The sequence below is a fragment of the Epinephelus fuscoguttatus genome, linkage group LG3 (assembly GCF_011397635.1).
Source record: "Epinephelus fuscoguttatus linkage group LG3, E.fuscoguttatus.final_Chr_v1".
Taxonomy (NCBI): Eukaryota; Metazoa; Chordata; class Actinopteri; order Perciformes; family Serranidae; genus Epinephelus; species Epinephelus fuscoguttatus.
In genome coordinates this window covers 30193449-30210040 of record NC_064754.1, presented here as the reverse complement: position 1 = coordinate 30210040, position 16592 = coordinate 30193449, and the positions used below count along the sequence as shown (strand labels likewise).

General features: G+C 38.1%; 2 protein-coding genes across 4 annotated transcripts in view; both read right to left on the bottom strand.

Annotated features, from left to right (window-relative positions):
* The window catches only part of LOC125883944 (uncharacterized), a 51894-nt gene extending 44531 nt beyond the window's left edge, over positions 1-7363 (bottom strand). The window contains exons 1-4 of one of the 2 annotated variants that reach the window (XR_007448617.1): positions 6956-7363; positions 3541-3588; positions 2346-2626; positions 667-940 (exon numbers count right to left, since the gene is read on the bottom strand). Coding sequence is in view for 1 of the 2 variants with exons in the window: in XM_049568610.1 (XP_049424567.1) it covers positions 667-940; positions 2346-2626; positions 3541-3550 (565 nt within the window). In the remaining variant the exon portion in view is untranslated. The remainder of the gene's footprint in view (positions 1-666; positions 941-2345; positions 2627-3540; positions 3589-6955) is intronic. The other variant, XM_049568610.1, reaches the window with a different exon arrangement.
* lg3h19orf53 (linkage group 3 C19orf53 homolog) overlaps positions 1-12221 on the bottom strand; it is a 56752-nt gene extending 44531 nt beyond the window's left edge. The window contains exons 1-3 of one of the 2 annotated variants that reach the window (XM_049568637.1): positions 12073-12221; positions 10199-10254; positions 9931-10093 (exon numbers count right to left, since the gene is read on the bottom strand). In XM_049568637.1, the coding sequence (XP_049424594.1) occupies positions 9947-10093; positions 10199-10254; positions 12073-12163 (294 nt within the window). In that variant the 5' untranslated portion in view covers positions 12164-12221 and the 3' untranslated portion in view covers positions 9931-9946. Of the gene's footprint in view, positions 1-8760; positions 10094-10198; positions 10255-12072 lie in introns of those variants that run through there. The other variant, XM_049568626.1, reaches the window with a different exon arrangement.
* Positions 12222-16592: the final 4371 nt, after the last annotated feature.

The window sequence follows — 16592 nt, the reverse complement described above, 5'->3', positions numbered from 1 at the left end:
TCAATGATTTCAACTGAATCCAATACATTCCTCACCTGGGTCACCTGTGAAACACACAGCAGCTGTGTAACTGCACACATCAAATAGCATTAAAGGTCCAGTATGCAAGATTTAGGAGGATTAAGTGGCATCAAGCGTTGAGGATTGCAGATTGCAACTATCTGAAACTTCTCGCAAGAGTGAGAGTGAAGAGTTCCTTCAGTGTTTATTGTTCAGGAAGTTTTTAGCAGGAGCCAAATTATCCACAGAGGTCTCTTCTCTCCAAAATAATCAGAACCTGTGATTAAAACCAATAAAAACACTCAATAAAGCAGTTTCATGCCATGATTTCTATGCATCAGCATCCATGAGGTGCTATGAACTGATCATGTATGGTCAAATGTGGACGTGTAGTCAGCAAGATGTGAGGCTGATCAACATGTAGACAATTCCAAGTTGATTTGGGATTTATAAAAGGAAAAGTGATCACTGACAAGTGTACACATCGTTTCATATGCTAAATCAGATGGGGGGGTTTTTCTCTTTGTCTTAACATACACTTTTAATATGGATCCTAAACACTGTTTTATGAATAAGACCCCAGAACATTTTTCTTTTTGTACGTCAGCTGATAGAGCCACTTTACAATTTCACACAATAATCATATTTCTGTCTTCTTTGCTTTACCTTTGCTTCCCGAGGTGGTGTCGGATAGTCTCTGCACCAGATCGGCCCTGTTCATCTTCTTTAAAACCTTTCTGGTCAACTCCACACACTCTTCCCTGTACGTCTCCACCATCAGCTCAACTGTGTCCTGTGCGTTTGCCACTTTCAGTCGACTCCTTGAGATGGGCGGGTAATCTTTCTCCAATTCAATGAGTGACTTGAAATAGTCAAGCTCTCCCGTCCTCAAATCATTCAGTGTTTCATAAAGCATCTTCTTAGCCATCACTGTTTCTACCTGGAAATATGGACATTAGATGTGAACAATAAGGACATAAAATGCAGTACATGCAGGATAGGATGTGTTGTGTGATCTACCAGGATTGGTGTTGGAACCATAACATATTTTTTGTTTGTTTATTTTATCCTTAATCTAAACACAAGGTAAATATAAATATAGACATGCAGTTATGAAACGGAACACAGGGTGGAGCATTCATGTGTAAAGTGCATATAGGCAAGCTCCAGGTAGTGTAAATCAGGTGTGTGGAACAGGAAGCAAACAGGTTTTGACCATGTTATGGAAACATGTCGTATAGGATTAAGTATAGGTGTGGAAAACTGAATTTGCTGAATAGAAAAATGATTAAATATGGACAATGCTGTCGCCCTTCTGTGTTATGTTGAGCATGCGTACATTATTTTGAGAATAAATGGATCGCCAAAACAAATAGATAACACACACTGCACATTGGTTTATTCTTAGCCCAGAACATGCATCTGGTACAAGTTCACCTGTTTGCCCCTCAGTGGCGTGTTTAGACATTTTATTTTGTTAAAAGTCAGTACAATTGGAAAGTGATATTTTTGCATTTTCTTTTACTCATTTTACATGAAGCAATAAAGAAAATCTAAACATGTAACATATGAAAAATAAAACAATAGAAAATGAGATTAATGTTGATACATAGACTTAAGAAGATCACTTAGTTTTACTGTGGCAGCCACACAAGACAAGCCACTGTTGGTTAAAGGAATAGTCACACTGACGAATTCTACTCCCTTTAATTTCCCTGTCATTAATCTTTTAAGATCTGTACATTTGTTCACAACGCTCAGTTTCATATGACATAGCTAAATACACTTTTTCCATGTTGCAGTATTGCTTCCTCATATCTCACATTTTTTAAGGCTTGTTACACATAATTAAGGCCAGGACACTTTAAGTGACAGGCTGTCTGCCGATAGCGTCCTCGTCTTATCCACCCCTCGCTTCTCCACAGTGCTAGCCTCTTACCCAAGTATGGTCACTTCTGGCTCTAAAAAAGCGAGATGGCAACAGCTGAAATGCCAAACATCACTGTAGTGACGTCCATTATTTTTACAGTCTATGGTTATGTTTCTTCATTTGTTAGAATGTGACTAAAGCTGCTGTCCTTCACAAAGGAGCAAAGTATAAACTTTTCAGAGCCACGTTTTAGGCCAACAGGTGATGAGTATCTATTTTCAGCAGATGATTACTTTGAGGATTTTAGAATTGTTTCCCAAACTTTGATCTAATTCAATATATTATACTTATTAAAATGTGAATCTCGGTTATATTCACTGAATGCGTCTAAAAAAAACAGCGATTACATGAGAGGTACAACCTACGACAGCCACACTTCAATTAGAATAATTTATATAACTAAGGACCTACTCACTTTCATGGGGTTCTCATACTCCATTCTCTTGAGGTCATCGATTAGATAAGACTCATGTTTATTCAGGATTTTGTAGAAGGTCTCTTTTCCTTGATCTCCACTTGATGTCAAAGGCTGATTAAAAAGCTCCCTCATGATCTCCTGAGAGGTGGGCAGAGCCCTGATTTTATCATAATTGTGTTGCTGGATGACATTTTCACTGAGGAGCTCATCCAGAATGGCTGCAGTGTTGTTTACTCTCTGTATTAGCTCATCTTGATGTTTATCCAGGAAGTGCTTGTCTGAGGAAAGAGGAAAAGAATGACTCAACAATGACTAAATGGATTTGGAGATGACATGAAGCCAACTTGATACATTTTGTCTGAAGACAGGTTTTATTGTATGATGCTATAAAACTTCTACTTTCTATAAACAAAGTGTAAATGACTGAGATTCATTAGATACAGACAATTAATGACTTTGATTATCTGAGAAAACGACTTAAAATTCTGAAAAAGCAATTTGGCGCACTGGCGCAGAAGTTGCACTTAAACACACTGCAAAGACTACAACCAACGGCCAACTGGCATGTTTGTTCTGTGCCTGCATGAGAAGAAATAACTCTCCATACCAGCAGATGGTGTTAGTCTGTATTTGTCATCTAAAAAGGGAAATTCTAGGTATTATTATACATCTTTGCTGAAGACCAACAGGGAGGACTCGCGATGCTTGTTAGCCAGTTAGCGCATTAACAACACATCCTGATGTAAAAATAAAAAGACATTTACTATGTGCTGGTGAACAACAACACAAACAATTAGAAAATGTTTCTGCCACAGAGCTCACTGGCAAAAAAGAAAAAAATGATCTTGCACAAAATAAAAACTTTGTTTCAATCTCACGCTCTCTTGACTTTAGCTGGTGCTTTTCTCACTTGCGTTTCTCTTTTCATGTGCTGAGCTGAACTGCCAGTCACCAACGGGCTCCACTGACTCTGCCACCAATTCATCATGCTGTATCAGCCAATAAACAGGCAATAAGGGCCAGCGGTGTAGGGCAACGGACTTTCAACATTAACAATTGGCTGATAATTGGTTTGGTGTGTCAGGGCCCTTATTGTCAGATTCTGGGTTTCTAGATAGATCTGATCAGTGATCGATTACAAACAGAGAACAAATCATTTATTGAGAACACATCATACTACCTCTGCACCCACCTTCTGCCATGGTATCTACACCAGTTGCTCCGACTGAAGGTCTCCCAGCTGAAACAAAATGAGAGAAAATTCAATTTGCTTTACGATGGACACGACTGGAGTTCAACAACTGTGGAGTTGTTCACAGTGAAACAAGAGTAAATATTGCATTTGTTATGGGCTGAACTGTAAGCCTGCAAAATATTTTATTTTCAGTTGTAGTGTTTAATGCTCTGTTTTTAGGTATTTTAATTGTATTCTTAACAAGACATTCATTCATTTTATCCTCTGATTTTGTTTTGCGACCATATTCGTTCAGTATGTTGCACATTGTTATGATGCTTTTATGTTGTAGACAACCTGAACTCAGTGAGTAACAGACATTTAGTGAGATGACTGTGGACAAAATACACCTACCTTACACCATTATATGTTTATCAGTTGCCGCCACTGAGGATCAAGTATCTTTTATTACGCCTCAGGTTAAATAAAAATCTTAGAACAATGTATTGTTCTTAGACATTATGCATAACCTTGTCATCTCATATACATCTTAATGATAAACACCATGTTGTCTTTCTTTAACAATCAGAGTTAGGCTGCAACTAATGATTATTTTCATTGTTGATTCATCTGTCGATTATTTTCACAATTAATCGATTAGTTGTTTGGTCTATAAAATGTCAGAAAATGGTAAAAGAGTCAATTAGTGTTTCCAAAAGCCTAAGATGGCACCTTCAATTGTCTTGTTTTGTCCAGATCCCAAAGATATTCAGTTTCCATTTCACTTTCACGAAGCTGGAATCAGTGAATTTTGACTGTTTCTTTTTCTTTAAAAATACTAACTACTAATATTAACCGATTATCAAATTAGTTGGTGATTAATTTAATATTTGACAACTAATTAACGATTAATGTATTAATCGTTGCAGCTCTAGTTTAGAGCATTAAGAAAGCAATTAGAACAGGTATACAACACACATTATGAGACTCACTTAAAGGTATACTATGCAGTTACTGTTGGTTACTCTATGTAACAGTGTCGCCACCGCAAGTGAAGGCCAACCCCAGATCCACTCTTGTCTGGCACCTGGTTGCCACTATTTTATGAAGTCCAGACAGCACCTCAGCGCTGTGCCCATGAACCTGCCATACATGTATGTACATGTACATGTAAGAAGAAAATAAGAAAATACAGACAGAGGGCAGAGTCTCTGCAGATAAATATACTGCCACACACTTTTGTGGGTCACAAGTGGTTCTTTTTTAGGATAATCTTGCATAGTATACCTTTAAAAGACAACTAAACAAAGCAGTGAAAACACTTACATGAAGGAATGTGTCAATCACAAACAGACTATAAACGCACTAGAAAAAAAAGTACATGGCACATAATGAGCTTCTGATGCAAAGCTTTGATTCATCGTAAAGGAACAAACAGTGTGTGGAAGTATAAGGTACAATTTTACAAATACTAGTGCTAATTCAGCTTGAACTAAAGACACAAGTACTTCATTATTTATTTGATTAGTCTACAATATGACTGAAAACAGTGAAAATGGTCAACACTATTCCCCAGGGCCAAAGTGAGTCCAAAACACAAACATATTTATTTAATTTCCAGTAATATAAAAGAAAAAAGTGACAAAACATCACATTTGAGAAGCCAAAACCACAGAATGATTGTTATTTCTGCTTAATGAATGGCTAACACAATGATCAATTGCTAAAATAGTTACCAATTTTTGTGTCTCCTTTTCAATTAATATATTGTTTGTGCTCTACAGCACAAAAAAAGTTATATCATAGAAATAGTTGTGTAATTTTGTAATGTAAAGTACATTCCTCATATAAACCACAGCAGGTATGTAATGGGTCCCAGATATAATTTCATTTACTAAGCAGACTAAACTATACCTGGTTGTAGTGAAGTAAATGGTAAAACATTGGCTTTCAAAATACAGTGGAGTAAAAGAATGAAGTAGAATAACTTGGACACTCAAGTAAAGTACAATAGTGGGGCGGCATAGCTATAAAATCGTTCATTTTTATGATAAAAGCACCAAATTTGGCAGATGTGTTGACAAATATATTTAGAACAAATCTGGATATTGGGGCATCAGAAACTTGCCCCCTGGTGGCCAGAGCAGGCAACTGAATCCTACCTGCCCATGGACCTGTCCCGTTAATTGGATCCACTCCAAAATGTAATGGCTTCTAAGTTGGACCATGCTACATGCCTCCACCAAGTTTTGTGAAAATCGGTTGGACAGCTTTCACGTAATCCTCATCCAAAAAATGAATGGAAGTGAATGGGCGGCCATGTGTGGACGGCCCGTGGACACACCCCCTGAGTTGGATCAACACCAAAATTTCATGTATTCTAAGTTGGCATGTGTTAATCCCTCCACCGAATTTTGTGAAAATCGGTCAAGCAGTTTTTGTATAATTCTGCTAACAAACTAATAAATTGGGCAGCATAGCTAAAAAATTGTTCATTTTTGTGATAAAAGTGCCAAATTTGGTACATTTATAGCTTAATATACTGGAACAGAACACTTTGGTCAACCCCCCAAGCTGCTGTTATCATTGTTTTCAGCACCACAAATATAATTTACAGACCAGTTAAAGTGAAAAACATGTTTCATTCTAATGTAGGACAACAGTAAATTAAAGACATCCAACACAATGGTGAGATTTAGTTATTTATAAGGCCATTGAACAATGTTCAGTGAACATACTTAACAATTACACTGTAACAGTTTGGACATATCTAACTAGTGCAGCCATCTGCAGCAATGAGGAACCTTAATGATAGAGCTGTTTTTACAACGAGGCCTTGAATATTATGAGAAAAGAAGAACAAAAGGGGGAAAAACATTCATAAATCACAGTGTCACTGTAACTATAATCAGGAGGCCATGAAATTGGTACTCCTTTTCTTTCAGTCTTTACGTTAAATACATATTATCCTCTGTAGATTTTAAACTTTTTCTCATGTGCATTTTGAAAATAGATTTAGTTCAATTAATTCAGGATATCTGAACACTAGAGAGCACAGAGCAGTGTAAGTGAAGAAACTGCATAGAGATATCAATGCTGGGTATTTGTAGAAAAATAATCCTCTACCAATTTCATGGCCTCCTGATTATAGTGACAGTGACACTATAATCTATGAATGTTTTCCCCCTCGTTGTGTGTGTGTGTGTGTGTGTGCATCTCGTTGAACGTCATCTTTGCTGTTTGTTTCTGTTGTAGTAAACTGTCTTGTCAAAGCACTTTAGCAACTCAAGCTAGCAACCAGTTGTTCACATACTGACGTTAGAAAAGCGTTAGATATTGTACCGTTTTCACCAGGTTTTCACACATTAATAGAGCTCAACAGGAAGTTAAAACCATAAAAGTGAAAGTAAGAGTTAAATTACGTTTTACAAACCGTTTTAAAATAGCTTGTAGCCTTAGCTGTCAGAGGTGAAGTCCGCCCATTTTGTATGAGTTGACAGGACTTTAGGGTCGAAGTGTCTCCCGCCCGTTGGACAGCCGTTTCCCGTGGTAACGATACCGTCCTCTCCGTCTCCTCCTCGGCGGTCGGGGTCGGTGCTGCCAGACGGACGACAGGGGGCGGTAATACAACAACAAGCTACAGACAGGTGACCAGACTTTGTGTATGATTCTCCTTGTACATCCATGGCTGAAAGTTGTAGGTCATGTAACGTTAACTTGAATTCGTTAATGTGCCGTAAACAGGCTCGTTTCATTCCGTTTGCGGCGTTCATTCACGTCTTGCTCTGGATGACTTTAGCTAACCTCTTCAGTCGAACCGTTACCCAGGTAACGTTAACGTTCAGTTAAACCCATGTGCCGACACATTCGACAAGGCACAGCAGAGAATCTACAGTTTGATGGCGAGGGACTCCTTCCCGCGGTTCCTGCGCTCCCCTCACTGCATGGAGGCCATTAAAGCTTTCCAAACATTTGCTGTTCATTGACACAGACCTGCTTTAGAAACAAGTGCTGGTGAATCTGTACTGCTTGAAATGGTGGTTAGCAATTATTTTAACAAATATCTTGTCTTCACCTTGGCTTTTTCAAAGTCAAAGTAGGGCACAATGGTGCATCACTGTGGTAATGTTCAGTCTATGTACATTTACTCAAGTAAATCCAAGGTATTTGCAGTTTACTTGAGTCTTTTCTTTCATGCCACTTTCTGCTACATTTTAGAGGGAAATATTGTACTTTTTACTTTACTACATTTATCTGACAGTTTTAGTTACTAGTTTCTATACAAATTAAGATTTTTGCACACAAAACAAACTGTTCTACTTTATTAAATTTAACAATCATTCAATTCATGGGGAAAATAATCAGCAAATTAATCCATAATGAAAATAATCATTAGGTGCTGTTACCAAAAAAGTGAAAATTAGCTCTTGCTCAACCAGCTACACCAGAAAGATCCTGTGTGTACCTTATCATGCATGAATAATAATAATCATCCAATTATATAATATACAATAGTATAACAGTTGTACAGGCCATTTTTCTGCATTGAGTACTTCTTCTAATAGTTGCAAGTATATTTTCATGATTATACTTACATATTTTCACTTAAGTAACATTTTCAATGCATGACTTACACAAAATATTGTTATAGCGTAGTATTAGTCCAGTGGCTGAGGTAGAGCGGGTCGTCCACTTATTGGAAGATCAGCAGTTCGATCCCCGGCTCCTCCAGCATGCATGTCGAAGTATCCTTGGGCAAGATTCTGAACCCCAAATTGCTCCTGATGGCTGTTCCATTATATGAATGGTTACTGAGTAGCAGGAGGCACTATGTAGCCTACGGTAGCCTCAGTCACCAGTGTGTACATGTGTGTGTTACGGGTGAATGTGACATGTAGTGTAGAGCACTTTAAGTGGTCAGAAGACTAGAAAAACACTATAAAAGTGCAGTCCATTTAATTTAACTTAAGTAAACAAATACTCCTTCCATCACTGTGTATAGTATTCTGCCCAGTCACACTGCTTTGGTTATGTTCAGGTCTTTAAATCAAACATATATATTAAAGTGGAATTAACAAGTTTAAAAATGACAAAATACTGGGTGTGAGGAGTTAAGAAGTGAGGCTAGCAGACCCCTTGTTAGTCCCCTTGTCATCTTCGTTTGAGGCTCAAGGCTACATTAGCTGCTACTACAACAGTTTGGTCAGAGATACAGGTGTGTTATACCTGTATCTCTGACCAAACTGTTGGGGGTCAAGTTACACAGGGTGTCTACAGATATGAACAAGTTAAATAAAACTTTTAAAAACCTTTGTAGTACCACTTTAAAAGAAATTTAAGACATGCAATGGCAAAACCAAGAGTGAAATTATACTCTGAGTAAACACATTAATGTCAATTTTAAACAAACATCAAGATAAACTGACACTGGTAATGCTCTCCAGTGAATGTAACTAAGTACACTTACTCAAATACTGTACTTAAAAGTATACTATGTGGGATTTGCCTAAAGAAACACATTGTATAGACTCATACAGAAGTAATCCCTCTTAATCATCACTTTTGACCCACTCTCAGTGTGTGGCAGCGTATTTTTCTGTAGAGACTTTGACTGTATTTTTTTATATTCTGTGATCTGTGACATTTATGTGTGTGTATACCACAGCCCCTGGGTGAGATCAGGGCTTATGAAAAGGTGGTGACCAGGTGCTAGACTGTAAGCAGCAGGCAAAAAATGCAAATATAGCACAGTGAAACTCTTCCTACATCCTACATGGTATACCTTTAAGTACAATTTTGAGGTACTTGTACTTTACTTCAGTATTTGCCATTATTAAGGGGTGAAAATAGGGGCATTGCACTCATGCAGATGTTGTGTTGAAGTCTGTTAAAATGCGTAAACACATCTATCTGAAAGGATCTTTGACAGTGACAGGTTTAAGACTCACATTTTTCTCTGATTATTCGTTGTTTTCTGTACAATCATACAATAGGAATGATACAAACCTGTTTTAGGGTGGTACAATCCAAAGCTCATAAAATCATGGTTTCTTATGTTCTGTTTTCAATCAGGATTTTTAAACAAGCAAACAAATCTGAAACTCCATGAGAGTCAATAATGTCCTGTGGTGCCCCCTAGTGGAGGTGTATATAATTCCCATGACCCTGTGACACACATCACATCTAGCACGTCTCTTATTTTATACATTCATTTGTAAACTGTAAAACTACTAACATCCATCTGTACAAGAAGGTTTCTGACTACTTCTACATGTCTGAAGTCGGCTGAAACATTCAGGTATCAAAAGCCACAGGACAGCTGGCATGTATCTTAAATCTGAGTCAAAGGATCAATGTCGTTCATTGACCCTGTGACTAAGTCCTTGAGTTTAGCATGCTCAGCCTCAGGTCTGTGCATCATGTCCTAATTGGAGCTGGTTCCTGGACGGGCTGCTCCTGGGTTGCCTTTACCTTCAGCCCCTTTAACCACACTCAGTGGCTTGTGAAGGGATGAGCTTGCCTTCTGCGTCACTTCCTGCTCAATCTTGTTCCTGATGGCAACCTCTAGACCCTTCAGGAGCAGCAGAGGTGGTCATGTTAGATTTAAGAAATCAGTCAAGCTGTTAGATTCTTCTATCAGAATAAAAAAGCAGGGCTGAGAGAAAGGCGTCCTCACCTTCTTCAGCTTCTGCTGCTGAACCACTTGAGCCTTCTTAGGTGCAATGATCCTCCCTTTACAGAAGGGGAAAAAAATTGTTGTCAAATTTCTAAATGCTATTACCAACAGTGCATCAAATTAAATAACAAATACACACTTCAAGGAAACAGATGGGCCTGAAATGTCATTTGTTACACTGTGCAGAAATACACTGAATAATAAATAGGCTGCCTTATGACCAGACAACAGTACCTACCTACCTACTCATTTCGAGGTTTATCTGCAGGGTGTTAAATCAACTTTGTAGTCCACTAGCCAAGTGGCTAGTGAATGTTCAAATTTTACCAGCCACTGTCATATTTTACCAGCATTTGGCCAGCAGATGATGCTAATTTTGTACCTTGTTTATCCATCTACAATGATGCATTTCTTGCTGCTCTTTAGTGTTGTTGTTGTTAAGAAACACTTAAAATAAAATTTGATTAGATTAGATTTAGATAGGTGCTCCTAAGCTAAAACTGCCAAGTGACTGAAGCAGGTACATCTGCCTGTACATGTTTCAATGATTGAGGAATAATTTATATTTATCATTTCTTTAAGTTGGTCTTTGTTTCCATTTTAATTGTTATATGTTTTTGTTTTTTTATTGTCTGCAACCGTGTTATCTGTGCTGCTGTCTGTCTTGGCCAATGAATCTTGAGAGAAAAAACTAAAATGTATTCCCAGTCAGTCTTTTACTCCTGGTTAAATAATGGTTAAATACATTTTAAAAATAATTACACATGGCTTCTTTGTTAGAGAAAAAATAATAAAGCTCAATTTTCTGTATTGGTGTGATTAAATTTGGGTCTAACATTACTCTCTTTGGTTAGACGAGCCTGGTATTATCTAAGCATAAACATTTAATACTTTATGTAAAGTCCTACAGTGTAACAGTATTAAAGTAGACATACCGTATAGCCTAGTACTGTAAAGTACACTTACTCAAGTTCTGTACTTTTGTACTTCTACTTTTACTCCACTACATTTCAGAGAGACATATTGTACTATTTCATTACTTTAAACTGAAAGTTTACTTAATGAATACAGATTTTTGCATAAAAGTACAATAGAAGAGTGAATAAAATATAGTGTTTGTCATAACTTAAACTACCCAGCAGATGATACAAGTACAGCTGAAACAATAAGTTGATTCATCACTTAACCGATTAACAGAAAATTAATTGGCCACTGTTTTCATAAACATTTAAGTAATTTTATTTTTCGTCTTCATAATTGTACTTTTTTAGGGTGTGTTGTTTTCATTTAATTATTTTTAGATTTTTCTGCATTGGATACTTTGAATACTGTACGTACATTTTCCTAACTATACTTCCTTACTTTTACTTATGTAAAATTTTCAGTGCAGGACTTTTACTTGTAACAGAGTATTTTCACAGTGTGGTATTGGTACTTTAACTGAGAACTTCCACCACTGAAAATCAGTCAAATTAATATGCATTACAACACAAGCAAACACAACAACACAGATAAAGAACAAGTATTCAGTGGTTTGCTGAGGAAATATCCAACACACCAGAGTTTAAAGAGTTGTGTTTAAATACAACTCAGTAATTCACCTGCTTAAGTACCTGCGTCACTGGCCAAATGCCCTCTTACGGTTAGTCAGTCGATTAGTGTAATGGTGGATACAATATTTTGAAGGAAGAAGCACAGCTGCTATTAACCATTACCTGATATTTTTCAGCTAGATACTGTAAATAATATTAACACGAGTCATTGTAACAGCGTGTTCACGCAGGTCACGTGTTGATGCTGTTTGACTAAAAAATAGTTTCCACGCACTTTTTCAGCCACTCACGAAACAACAGGTGTGATGTTTTAGTTCATACCTCCTTTCTTCGGTCCTTTCTGCTTGTTTTGTTGGTGTTTTTTAGAGGCTCCAGGCCGCTGAGCTTTAAACTTCTTCGAGCCCTGAGCCATCTTATCTAACCGGAAATACACAAAGTTGTTTTCTTCTTCGTTGTTTCAAAAATTGAGGTTCTTCTTCTTCTTTGGCGTTTTACGGCAGTTTGCATCCTCATTGTTGCATTACTGCCATCTTCTGGATTTATTTAATTCCTACATTGTCCATCATGTCACACTCTTCTTGTCAGACCTGCTCTTTGTAGGAAGTTCAGCAGACACTTGCTGCTATGTTCACTATCACCACAGTCCAATGTGTCCTTTAATCCTTCCCCTGTTAGTCCTGCTCTTGCCATTCCCTGCATCATGTCCTTCTGTTCCTCATTATATTTCCTGCAGTTATTGAGTATATGTTGTGCTGTTTTCGGATGATTGCAAGATTCACATAGTCCAGTTGGATGTTTCCCTATAATGTGAAGAGTGCTGTTCAGATTACTGTGTCCTAATCTTAGTCTTGCTATTGCAACTTGTTCTCTCCTGTTTCCTCCTCTGTGTCTGTCTCCCTCTTGTTTCCTGTTCCCAGTGCTGTTGCCATTCTGCCATGATTTTCCTCCATGTTAAACTCTCTCCCTCTGCTTTTGAAAGTTTAATTGTGGTGTCTATGCCTTCTTTTTTAACAGCTTTTTTGCTTATATGCCCATGTGTGCTGGGACCCAAATGAATGTGACTGTAATACCTTGTTTTATGATGTGTGAATGTATCTCCATAATTTCCATAACCAGGTCTTTCTGAGTACTGGATATACCCAACTTTAAGCTGGTCAGACCAGATGTTGAGTCACTGCAAATTAAAATTTTCCTTGGTCTGGTTTGTTCCACCCGCTCCAAAGCCATCCAGATATCATATAATTCAGCTGAATATACACTTGAAGAGTCTGATGTTCGCTTACATAATCCAAATCCATGTTCAGGAACTGCAAATGCAGAACCAGTTCTGTCTCTTTGGTCTTTTGATCCATCTGTAAACACCTGAAGATATTCTGCATATTTACTCTGTGTATAACTATAGAATTGATTTACCAAGTCCTCATTTTTCTTCTTTACCTTAATTTCAACATGACTCTTGTAACCACACAGGGGTTGTAGGCCACATAACTGTTGGACAAAACTCCACTCCGTACACTCCCAGTTCTCTTGCTGCTGCATCTCCTGTCCAGCCAAAACTTGATTTTTTGTTTGTTTCGCGGGTTGATGGGTGGGTGGGGTTGCCTTTTTGTCCTTACTGGTTCTGTGCTACTCTGTAAAGGTTTGTTGAATTACCAATAAAAATACCTTGTCTGACCTCGAGGCCTCTTTTATGCCCTCTGCTGACCTGAATGTTACCTTTCCTTTACTGACCAAGGCTGAAGGCTGTAACACAACAAAAGTTGACTTAATATAGTCTGATTTAATACAGTCAGACAAAACACAAGAACACTTCATTCATTTCACTGTGGTTTTATTCTTTTTACTGTATTGATGTGAAAGAGAAATCTCTTAATTCATGACTGCACTTTACAGCATTATATTCATATACATATATATTAAAAAAAATCCAGTTTTGAACCATTTCCACATGTTACAAAATAAACCCAGATCAAGTGATTATCAATAACGACAATAACATACTTGCACTTAAAGAGGCCATCTGAACAACACTCCTTCCATGGTAACTGCAGGCCATAATAATCATGGAGAATAATACACAAACACCTGCCTTGATTAATTAAATCAATGTGGAAAATACGTGGCAAGCAGCGCTGAATTTTGGCACCTGATTATTCGGTGTGTGTTGGGCGTCCCGAGGGGAGTTTGGTGGAACAACTCTTTAAACACAGTACTATATTGCTGCTGCTTCAAAAGCATGGTGTAAAAAACATAGCGTAATGCAGAAACAACTCAGCTGCAACCCAACATAACACACTAGCCTGGATCTAGGCTACTTTGGCAAACTAAAAGCACCGCCACAAATTACTTGTCACTTTGGGTTCACGGTACAAACATTAGTGAGATGTGGAGAAGTTGAGTCCAGATTTTTTTTTTCCTCTACAATCTGCTTCGCTGCAGCCTGGCACGATAAGTGCATGTGTTCATGCATTTCAGTGTTTGAGTCCGTGTAGGTAGACGGAGAGGTAGTGTGTATGGTTGAGGAGGCCTCCCCAGTGTGGTGTACTAATGGCCTAGTCACTAGGAATCACAATGTCATGAAATAAAACAACCAACCACAGCTCTAATCATGATGTACAGACAAACAAAAAGAAATCTCATACCTCTTAAAGATAGAAAGAAATAATAATGTGGCGGGTCTGACGGCCACAAAGTTGCTACATATGTCTGGAACGTTATCTCAATTTGCCCCCAAACACGTGATGTCTTAAACTGTACAAAACAAAAGGAAGAAAATGCACAAGTGTCTTTTACGCTCGGCGTGTGTGACCTAACAGCATCTTTGTGAGTTGAGGTTTGATGGGTGGACAGAGGACAAACGAAGAGGAGGAAGATGAAAGTGAAGGAAGAAGTGAGCTTATATTACAGCAGGTTATGGACTGCAGTTACTATTATTGATGTTATTGTTATTTTTGGGGTGTTTTATCTGGACTTCTCAGTGGTTCTGTAGAGTAGGTAAAGTTTTGATGACAAAGTCCACGAGGGCAGTGTGTGAGATCAGACGGGGTGTAAAGAAGGTAGACTGACCTCTGCCTCAACAAGCTCCAGATATCTGCAGGCTTGACGAGATGGCGGTCTGACTACATGATATAAACCAGGGTGAAGGAAGGACTGGGGTGGGGGTGGGGGGGTGGGGTCGCTGTCTCTTCGGTCATGATGCCATGTATTGGTGCTGCACCAGTAAGGCAGTGAGCAGTGTGGTAAGTCTGGCTCTGTGACATTCAGTGCAGTGAGTAGGTGCGTCCCGTACAGATCAAGTTACCTGGGACTGTTTTAGAGCAACAAACGCATTGTGCGATCATTGGCCAGGTGAGCTGAGTTACATACCTTTCACACAATCAGTAACAGTCTACTGGTTATGGGTAAATATTACATCACTGTCAAGTTTCAAAACTGGTTGCTGCTCGCTGCTGGTTAATTTTGAACAGGAGAGTAAGGGTTGTTATGACGGTACGACTGCAATTAATGACTAATATAAAAACTGAGACAGGTAGCAAAAATTTACATTTGCGAAACTGGATTTTTGCCTAAAAAATAGCTTAACAATTATGTTACCAATAGGGCTGCCACTAAGGTTTATTAGCATTTTCAAATAATCTGCTGATACTTTCTAAATTAATCTATTAGTTGTTTGGTCTATAAAATATCAGTAAATAGTGAAAAATGTCAATCAGGGTTTCCCAAAGCCCAAGATGACGTCCTCAAATGTCTTGTTTTGTCCGCAATCCAAAGTTATTCAGTTTACTGTCACAGATGAGTAAAGAAACCAGAAAATCTTCACATTTTAGAAGCTGGAATTAGAGATTTTTAAGTCTAATAAAATTAATCATGCCCATTAATTGATTGTCAAACTAGTTGGCCAATAATTTAATAGTTGGTAACTAATGGATCAATCATTTCATCTCTAGTTATCAAAATAGTTAGTTTCTTTCTTTTAAAATTTAACTTCGTAATCATCTCAACACCAGATGAATCAGATTGTTTATCCCATATATTCAGCCTGCGTCTAAAAATTGAATGCAACAATTTCTGCACTTCAGTTCTTTCTTTTAGGATCAAGAAGCAATAAACTCTGTGCTGACAGAGATAGAAATTAAAACTATGGTGAAAACCCTTTTGTAGTCCTAAACGTCTACCTGTCTTCAACTGCCCATGGCCCTGATCTCATAGTCATCTGATGGGAGTCAGTCTGGAGTAAAACAGCATTTCAGTTATGAGGAGGGATTGATCCAAACAGTCGCAACACATTCTGAACAGAGCACAAAGGCAATAAGTGACCGAGTGTCTGAAATCTGTCCTGACAAAAACAAAAAGTTCATCTGAGTTGAATATTACATTCTGATTGTTGGTGGCATCACACTATGTGCCGCACAGCTCTCTGCAGACAGATACTGCAGCGTGGATAAGACCCCCCCAACCTTAAAGGAATAGTTCACCTTAAAAAAAAGACGTGAAGTCATCTACCGCTCATCCCCACATCAAGTGTGTATGGACACACTTGTGAGCCTCGTATTTCCCTTGAACTTCTGAGTAACTGAAGTTAAAATCATTTTTATTTTTTTGTTTCTCTAAGCACTTTCAAATACCTGCGTGTCAAGAGCATGGGTCTGTAAACCTACATTAGTTTCTTTTTTGGCCACTTGAGGGCAGTACAACAAGATATAAACACAACATCAACTTATTTCCACCTTATAACGTTCAGTCACGTTAGCTAACAGTTGCTTATTTACGCATCCTGTGGACACAGAGCAACAAAATGAATCGTTTGGGTTTGTTTGTGAGTCGTATTTGTGTCCAACTGA